This window comes from Lepidothrix coronata, unplaced genomic scaffold, assembly GCF_001604755.1.
Source record: "Lepidothrix coronata isolate B3197 unplaced genomic scaffold, Lepidothrix_coronata-1.0 Scaffold69, whole genome shotgun sequence".
Classification (NCBI taxonomy): Eukaryota; Metazoa; Chordata; class Aves; order Passeriformes; family Pipridae; genus Lepidothrix; species Lepidothrix coronata.
This window is the reverse complement of record NW_016690249.1, coordinates 434,255-443,650: the sequence shown is the minus strand read 5'-3', so window position 1 is coordinate 443,650 and position 9,396 is coordinate 434,255. Positions and strand designations below refer to the sequence as shown.

General features: G+C 48.4%; 1 protein-coding gene across 1 annotated transcript; it reads right to left on the bottom strand.

Annotated features, from left to right (window-relative positions):
• Nucleotides 1–4,524: 4,524 nt before the first annotated feature.
• On the bottom strand, nucleotides 4,525–6,611 carry RASL11A (RAS like family 11 member A). Its single transcript, XM_017818544.1, has 4 exons — nucleotides 6,431–6,611; nucleotides 6,291–6,347; nucleotides 6,139–6,218; nucleotides 4,525–5,936 (listed from the first exon to the last, which is right to left on the bottom strand). The coding sequence occupies exons 1-4, from the start codon at nucleotides 6,549–6,551 to the stop codon at nucleotides 5,484–5,486; spliced, it is 711 nt and encodes a 236-aa protein (XP_017674033.1). The 5' UTR covers nucleotides 6,552–6,611; the 3' UTR covers nucleotides 4,525–5,483.
• Nucleotides 6,612–9,396: the final 2,785 nt, after the last annotated feature.

Below are 9,396 nucleotides of genomic sequence, written 5' to 3'. Positions count from 1 at the left end.
TTAATAGTAAATCATTTCCTGGTACCTGTTTGAAGGAAAATGGGGTCAAACCCACCTGCAGAATTGCACCTGATTGTGCTCACTGCAGAAGCACCAGTGCTTTCTTGAGGCCCTCCTTAAAATGATGAGACACCTTTCCCTCTGCTAGGTGGCCAAGGAATGGGGAGCCTCGGGAATAGAGCAGGTGCTGTATCTCATCTGCACATTTTAATTACAGCCAAAGCCTTGTTGTGCAGCAGCTACAAACCAGCCCATTAGGAGGGGGTTTTTAATAGCCCATATGTGAGCAGTACTTGGGCAGATGTAAAAATTCCCTCTTGACCAAAGTGTTTTAAGTACCGCTAATATCCAGGGACATTGCCACTTGAATAGGATACAGGGCACCTTAAAGAATGCAATAAACCCAAACAAAGTTCTCTGGTTTAGCCTCTATGTGCTGTCTGAGACACGAAGGGGTAAGACAAAGGGTAAAAAAAGTCATGGTTCTGATATAAAATCCTGAAATGTTCCTCCTGCCTGTGCTGATGGAGTGGTTACTGGTGCTGGACATAGTGGGATATCATGGCTAGGCTTCGCGAACGAAGATTTGGGAAGGGCTCTACATAGTGGGATAACAGCCAGGCCTTTTCTTTCCCAGTATTTGAGTGCAAACAATATATTTTCACCCAAACACCTAATCACATCCATGTTTATTGCCTGCTATTGTGTTACAGGTAGGCAACACCACCTTAGCTGCCTCAGATCCTAAGGGGCTGTCGTTAACATGCTGCTGCCGCTGTGGTTTCTCCATGATTCATGCACTGGTCAGGATTCTCCCAGATCTAGGGTTAAAGAGACCTTTGAACTTCTTAATACCAAAAAAAGAAATGGTATCAGTGGGAGGTCTGCTTGCTGAATGTGCTTCAGATAAAACCTTGCTCTTAAAGGCTCATGGAAGGGGTCAGGCTCTGAGACCCAGACAACAGGCATATTGCTTTGCCTGCACTGGGGTTTGTTTGCAGAAGGGGAAGAAAGTATCAGCTGCAGGTCCAGAGTTTGTAGTTCACCTCACTGCCCCAGCGGGCAGAGAATGTAGTCCTGTCTTCTCAGAGGTGCTGCCAGTAACAGTATTTGTTGATATCGGCTTACCATCCTAAGGGATAAAATTACTATTAAATGTTTGCAAGGACCATTTGAAACCTGAGAAGAGGATGTTTTTAGTAACGGGGAAAGAGCCAAATACCTCAGAAGAGAAATATTCCAGCTTTAAGAATTAATTACCACTTCCAAGTAATGCAGGCTGACAAATAACCTTGCACAATTTCCTGGACAGATACATTTTAATGGCAATATTGTGCACAGATCAAGAGCAAAATACAGTTGCTGAACCATGACCCTGCAAGCTCGGGCAGATGCCTTTGCCCAAACACTTGTCCAGCAAAGCCCAGAGGAGGAAGCATGGGGCTAAAGCAGCCACCTACACACAGCAGCTCACACCATGAGGGCCTCTCATGGCTTCTAGGGATGGCTGTTTTCAGTCACAAAAGAAAAACATGGATACCAAACTACCAAGTACACTTTTCAAAACAGCAGTTATGACATCCATGAAGTTCTGTAATCATTATGCAAAATTCACTACAAAGCTTTTCAGTTGTAAATCAAGTATCATAGGGCAGTGGAATGAATGCTCAATCTCCATATCCTAATTTTTCTTTTGGTAGCGTGGGAAGATAGTATATAATTGGTTATGGTCCACAATATACACTGGCATAACAAGTCACAATGTGTATTTGTACTTCTTTCGGTCAAGAGCATCAAACATTGAATGCAGGAAGAAAACTTCATAAACCAATTTTCTCAAAACCATTTTCAATAAAAAGGCTTTGCTTTCTCCTTCTTTTTAGATAGGTGAAATGAGGAGAGTGATGGAACAACAAGTCTGAGAATCAGTAGGGTTTTCTGGAAATCTGAATTGTCACTAATTACCCCAGATCCAAGCTAACCTGCTATTTTGAGAGCCATGCTCTAACTCATAATAAGCTTTTCAGGAACATCACTCTGAAGACACCTCAGGAAGACAGCTCTTTGGAGCATTGTATGTACTTCAGTGCAGTGACCCAACAACAGCATCACCCCCCGAGATGTTGCTTCTAGAAGGACAACTGACTTGTGATCCTCACTTCAGAAGAAATTGAAGAGATCTTGCTGCTATACTGGTGTGAATCACTAGCAGTCAAATGCCAAGTGCAACAACTGCCACGAAAGGTCACCTTTGCATAAAGGACTTTATTCTGAATCTCTTCATACCTTCCAAGACAAACAGCAGATTCACCAAAAGCTAATTAAGTCCCCCAGGAATAAAATCATTTTACAGGAGGTCCCAGCATGGGATGCAGATTTGCTCCTAGTCATCCATCCATCCATCCAAACCTTGAACACTTTTGTTCCCTATCTGAAGCTTGAACCCACTCTTGCCTTTAGTGTGCACACAGTCCTTGTTCACAGTCTGTCTTGTCTATCCACGGGCCTTCATATGAACAAACCACAGAATAAAGCATGAACCTTCAGCACTGACAAGCGCATGTGCTGAGAACCAAGTGCCTGTCAAGAGACACTGAGGAAGTAGCCTGGGTCCAGTTGCTTGAGTAGGACAAAAAGTGAAGGGACACCCATAAAGCTTTTTGAAGAAAACATTCCTATCCCTATCCAGGGATCTGCAGCTCCTAAACTGAACAGGTCGATGGCAGCTGCTATTTTAAAATTCATGAAGTCTTAAAGCATTACTGGATGATTTCAGAGCTTGGAGCTAACTAGACAAAATAGGCCAAGAGGGGGGAGATGCTGATGTAGTAGCAGCCATAATAATGCATGATGCCACACACATTCCTGCTTCTGAAAACCCACTCATCTGTCTTGTCAGGGAAAATTGCTGTGATTCTGTTTCATAGCGGAGGTGGTGGGAGGAAGGAGGAAGTTGCATATTTTCCTCTGATAAAGGAGAAAGGCCAAGCTATGCTCCACTAACCCTCCTGAAGCCACCCTGGCCTCTGTGTGAAGGGCTTAGAGACTGGTGAGGGCAAGTATTCAGTAGGGAGGGCATAAGTGACTCAGGAGAGAAAAGGCTTTGGAGCTCCTCTGCTAGCACTTTTCCTTCCTGCCCTGGTGTGCCCCTCTTTGCCTGCTCACTCAGGACTGAAGAAGGTGCTGGCGCAAAATGAGCTGGGACCCAGCAGCCTCCTTCTCTGCTTTTGCTGTCAGCTCATGGTGGAAAACTGGGTGAAGGTAGATCTGCACCAGCCACTGCAAATTCAGACAAACAGCATAAATGTCTAATTTATGTACCTGTATCCAAAAGTGTTATTCAGAATGGCCCAAGTCAGCTGCTGCCTTAGGCTAAAGGTAAGACAGAACAGCCCTCCCTCCCTGCCATGGGCATGCTTTAGTCAGCCAGGTTCCGCATTACATCCCCAAGAGGCTCAACCTGCCCCTGATATGTGGCCAGAACAGCCCAAGAGCATGAGACGTGTGAGGAGAGGATGGAAGGGTTTGCACCTTGATCTGAACTTGGGTGCCTATGCAGCAAGGGCCATCTCTTCAGCCTCTCCCCATATGAGAAACAGACCGGGCAAATGACTCTTTACCCTCCTGCTCGTGCCTATCCCTGCCCATCATGTGCCCACTGACTCCTGTACAAATTCTCCCCATGTACCACAGTGAGGCCCTGAGCTTCTGCTTTGCCAGGGGTAGCCAGGGGCACCTAAAGTCTAATTTCCCCATGAACGTGTGGCCTGTGTGATGAGTGCAAGTCTGCCAGGGATGTGCTCATTCTCACCAACCTTATCCCCTTGCCCACTTTGACACCCCAGCTCAGCATCCTGGGCCTGGCAGAGCAACTCTCCCAGCAAAGAAATATTTAATATGTGTTAACACATTTACATGTTAACACATGTATTAACACATTTAAACAATACTTTGATTTGTCCAGGCTGTCACCATGCTTTTGACATGAATTAACTCCAAGTGTTTGACCCAGTTGTAAGTCCCAGTTTCAGTCTGTTCCTGCAGGTCTGGAGCTGCCTCCCTTTCAGCTCTCCTGTTCCCTTTGGTACAGCAGCACAGGGCCTTCCGGGAAGAGACATTTGGATAACATGCCTGGACTGACACAGGCACATATCTCTGGGTGAGAAATAATGCTGCTGGCATCCCATACCCCTACCCAGTGCTAACACAGGCTTCTACTAAGAGCGTAATCTTTACCTTGCTCAGTCACCTATCCCTCAATTACCACCATCAGGAAGGCTTTCATTTGCAGATGAAGAGTGGAGGTAGCCCAGAAAGCTTCAAGTCTCAGGGGGCAGAAACAACAGAGAATGCCCCCTCACTGCAAGGCACAGCAGCTACTTGCCTTTCCATATGAAAGGAAATGGTCTTTGGACCTAATCTATGAGATTTTAAAAAATAAAGTCTTGTGTTGTGCTCAAGTGGGGACAGCAGTTTGCTCTGTACAGATTAATCCACTTCCATACTTTCTACTCAGCATGGAACAGTTTTATTTTTTACATAGATATTTCAAAGGCATACTTGAAAAGCAAAACCCATATTCCATGCTCAGACATCCAGCAAACAGTTAATAAACCCCATTCTGGTACGGTTTACAGCTTATGTGAAATAAGAGTAAAAAGTCTGACCTGTTTCCAATAGCTACAAAATTACCCTGGGGAAGATAAAGATGTGATTCCTTTTAAATGTAGCTATTTTCTGTTCAGGGAACCTACGCATCAGTCCTTCCTATCACACATTTCCAGAGAAAGCAACAGCCATCCCACACACTCCTCTGCTGCGGATTGCTCAGCACTTTGTTCCACGGTAATCTGTAGGAGAAACTCAACCCTCCTGTTAAGTGCTTGAGGCTTAAAAGATTAATTCTGTGGAACGGATCGCTAAAGCACATCAGAAATTGGAACTCACTCCTAACGGCTTATCAGCATTGAGGCTATTACAGGTGCAAGCAAAACAGCAGTTTTGAGAGAGGAAATCAGTCCTGCTATAATCAGCATTCTTACAGACAGTTTCATATCTTCATGTTGAATAGAGCTTTTTTTTCTTCTCCTAAAAAGTTTTCCACCAAAGCTTTCCAAACACTTTAAAAAGGCAGGTGACTTACAACATTATCACTCCCATTTTACAAACAGGAAACCAAGGCCTCAAAAAAAAAAATCATTTGAGTAGCATAATACAGCAAATCCCAGCCCAAAACAGAAATGGAATCAAAACCTCCAGGCAAAAACTCCCCTTCTCCAACTACTTCTATTTAGTTGCTATGTAGCCTTTTTTTCTTTTTTGGTAAAATTAACCCAACCAGTCAAATGAGAAAATGGCAAGGAAATTGCAAGCCTCGACATACTTACTTCTATACTGCTGGCATTAGTAAAAAAATAAAGATTTTTATTAACTAGTTTACAAAAATAAAGTCTATTGTGTCACACGGGATCTCACTGGGAGGTTTATTTGACTTTGGAAGATAAAGCCTGTTTGAAACGTCTCTTTAGATCTTGCATGTTGGGAGATTTGGGCCGAGGGATGATGGATGACCGCCTCCTGTCCATGCTGCTGGTATGCTGTAGTTTGCTGACCTCCTTGCAAAGATACTGGAAGACATCACAGACGCCTTGGGAGTCATCACTCGTGGAGATTTCCAAGAACAGGCTGCCTAGTTCATTTGCCAGCTGTAGTCCCTCTTTCGCCTGTACTTGCCTGGCATGGAGAAGGTCTGCTTTGTTCCCCACAATAATGATGGGAGTCCTGGCATCTGGGTGGACCTTGCGTATGTGCTGGTAGAGCGGCTGGACTGACTGGTAGCTGCTGTAGTCTGTGATGGAGTAGACCAGGAGGAAGCCCTCTGCCCACTTCACACACCTGGACAGGGAGTCCAGCACTTGCACACAGTCCTCCTGCATCTGCAATATAACAGAGAACACAGATTCGGCATTGGGTGGTGAAGTATAAAGCCTATATCATAGACAGCATCGTCAAGCAGGTCCAAAGGGAAGCCTGAGCTCTGCCTCAGGAGACTACGTCTGGGCATGTACGAAATTTGGGCTCAAAAGCTGAGCCTTTGGGTGGCAGAGAAGAACCGATCGACCCAAAGCATCTCCGTACCTGGATGCACCCCGGCGTGTCTTGGATTTGTACGGCAACGTGGTCCCCCTCCAGATGGACCAGCCGGGAGTAGAGGTTGCCTGGGGAGCAGAGAGCCGTGAGCCGCGGCCGCGGGGCCCCCGCCGCGCCCGCCCCGCCGGCCCCCGCCTCACCTGTGTTGGGCTCGTAGTCCCCGATGAACCGCTTCGTCAGGAACCGCACGATCATGGCTGAAACACAGAGCGGCCGCGTTAGGCGGGACGGACGGACGGACAGGGGAAGGGGACGGGCAGCCCCGCGCCCCCGCACTCACCGCTCTTGCCGACACCGCGGGCGCCCAGCACGGCCAGCCGGACTTGGGCGCCGGGCGGCCCCGGGGGGCACTCGGCGATGGGCGCCAGCAGGAAGGGCTGGGACATGCTCGGCAGGCGCATGGGAGAAGCGGCTCCGGAGGGCTCGGAAGGTCCCCCTTCGGCTCAGCCGGCAGCGCCGGGCGCGGGTGGCCCACGGCGGCTTTTAAAGGTTCCGGCGGCAGCACCGCCCCGCTCCCGCGGCACCGCCTCCCCGGGAACCGCCAGCCTCCGGCTGGCCCCCCGCAGCGCTCTCCCCACGTGCCCCTCACTGGCACCCCCCCGCTGGTTGTACCCCTGCCCCTTCCTCCCCACCACCCTCCCTGTTCCCAAGGCGTGGGGTGGCCGCGGTGGGCGCAGGCACCAGTGGGCTGGGGGAGAGCCCGGGCAGCCCATGCAACCTGTGGCCCAAGTCTGGGGCCCGCACTGCAGCACCCTGCTGTGCATCGCCCCGGCCCGAGGCAGGCGGACTGATGCCTGCAGAAGCCTCACTAGGTCTGGGATGTGCACTTCCACACCCCAAACCAGTCCCAACCACTGCAACAGGCTCCAGCTTTATGTACCACCCTTGCTACAGCAAAGGACTCGAGTCTGAAAAAAAGGAAATTATTTATTCTTATACCTCAGACTATTTTGTTTTCTGCACCCGGACACATTCCTCCATTCTGTCTTGAAATCCCAGCTTGTGGATCAAGCAACTGCCAGCCTTGAAACCTAAGTGGTCTTGATTGGGCCCTTTGGATTTTTGAAGTGGAAGAATTTCAGAGAAGAAAGGTTCTCCACCACAGCCTGCCCTTAAATGAGCCTCAAACCTGCAAGCAGCTGTGGGGGTGTTTCAGTCTCTGCAAACCGTTGCCCAGGCTTCAGCAAAGCTGCTTCTGCTGTGCATTGCTTTGTAAGCATGTAAGTGCTTACAAGATAACCCATTCAAAGGCTGCTTTCATTTTTATCAAGGAGATAGCACATGCCAGCAGGATACAACACAAAAGGGGCCAGCGGTTGGTACCCAAAAGGAGTGATCTCACAATATTGAAGGACGGAGTTACTGTGGGACCTGCTGGGCCCTGGCTGTGGGGTTTATGCCCAAGGGCAGCCCAGGTGGCCCTGGATGCCCACACACAGGCAACTGAGCTGAATCTTGGCGGAGGTGGGGCTGTGCACTGGTGCTACACTAGGTCACCTTCCCCCCACTTTCAATACAGTTCTCAGAAGATGCATGCAATGACAAGTCGTTTTTCCACACTTTCCTCTTGTCCTCCCCCTCCATCTTTCTCCCCGCATCCTTGCAGGAGCCTCAGTACCTGACCTCCTATGCACTTCTTTGGACATCCTCAGTCGCAGTGCCTCCAGTGACAAGAAAACTCAGAACGAGGGCACCAAATAACGCTGCCAGCTCTGGCCTACCAGAGAGAAAATGTTCCTGAGAAAGTGAACTCTTGGCACTGTGGGGACAGGGATGATGAGGAATTGCTACCTGCTTCCCATGGGCGCAGAGTTCATGGAGGAAGCTAAGGCATAGCTCAAGCTCTGTGCCCTGCAGCAGCCAGAGGACCAAATACCCCCCTGCCAGTGCTCTGCTTTGTTTAAAGATTCGCCCCTGGTGCCCCAACAGAAATGTTGTACCAGTGACAGTTCCACACTGCTCTTTGTTGAAGGGTTACACACACTCCACAATAGCTAAAACCATGCTAATTAACATCAGTTAACGTAGGATCTGAAGAAAAGCAGGGCGGAAGAAGGGCTACTGATTATCTGTGTTACTCTAGAGCCTAAGAACCCCTATGGTAACATCAAGGGCCCTTTTAACCTCAAAAACCCATTGCCTCTAAAGTTTCTACCTCACCCCCCTTCATGCCAGAGACCTCTTTTCTTTCTAAAAAAACATTTTTCATGTATCACTAAAAGCTTCTGATTTCCAGATGTTCCTGCTACTGTCTTCTGCTCCTATTGTCATAGGATCCTTTGTCTTTGGCCTCACTCACAGTGCCTCCACCAGCTATTTCTATACATTTCTTTACGAAAGAGCTCTCAGAGTACATTCAGTATGCCTCTTAGAGAATGCTACTGAAACAAGTCCATTCCAGGCAGATAGTTCCCAGGCATTGAGCTGTAAAGCAGTAGCATTAAGCAACCACCATTCCCGAAACTTGAGGAGCTGCCCCTTTCTGGGCAGCTGCAGAACTCATGCTGACTCACCTGCTCCTGAGAGCATCCCCAAAGGGCAAATGGTGATGGTCAAGCAGAGAGAGAACAGTGTACAAGGGAGGACACTCTGCGAAGGAATTAAATGTCCAGGGTGTGACAGATTATCTTTCCATCAACACCTACCCAGGTGCAACAGGAGCAGCTCAGTAAATCGAAGCAGTTGAGGCTCAGATTAGCTGTCTCCATTCTGCAGACTAAGCATCCCTGGGATGCATGAGCCTCAAAGCTATTCCAAGGAGCCTTTCCTTTCTCAGCTCTGCAAGTCCCACTTGGAAGTGCCAGGCTGTACTTTCAGCCATCCTATGCAGATGGCCCATGCCACTATCCTAATGGTCTATCACTTATCCCCTTTCCCACAGCAACACTGCACAGTGCCAGGTATGCCATACTGCTGCCTCACCCATCTCCCTATTCCAAGTTCTGGTAACATTCAACTTTGGGGGGAGAGAGTAGGTGGCTTATTCCCGTGACTGCAGCAGGGAGGACATTTGAGAGCCTCTGGAGCTCCTTTTTCTCCTAAGAAACCAAATGTACAGTTCTCCTGGGAGTCTTTGCTAATGTTGTGGAGTCAACTAGAAACTCTGGGTTTAGTATTAGCAGGACCATGTAAGATCACTAGCAAAAGGCACAACACTTTTCCATGTGCAGAAGCGCTGGTGAGAACTTTTGCTGTGAGCTGCCATGGCTTCAACACACTTCTCTGAACCAAGAGGAGCACGAGGCC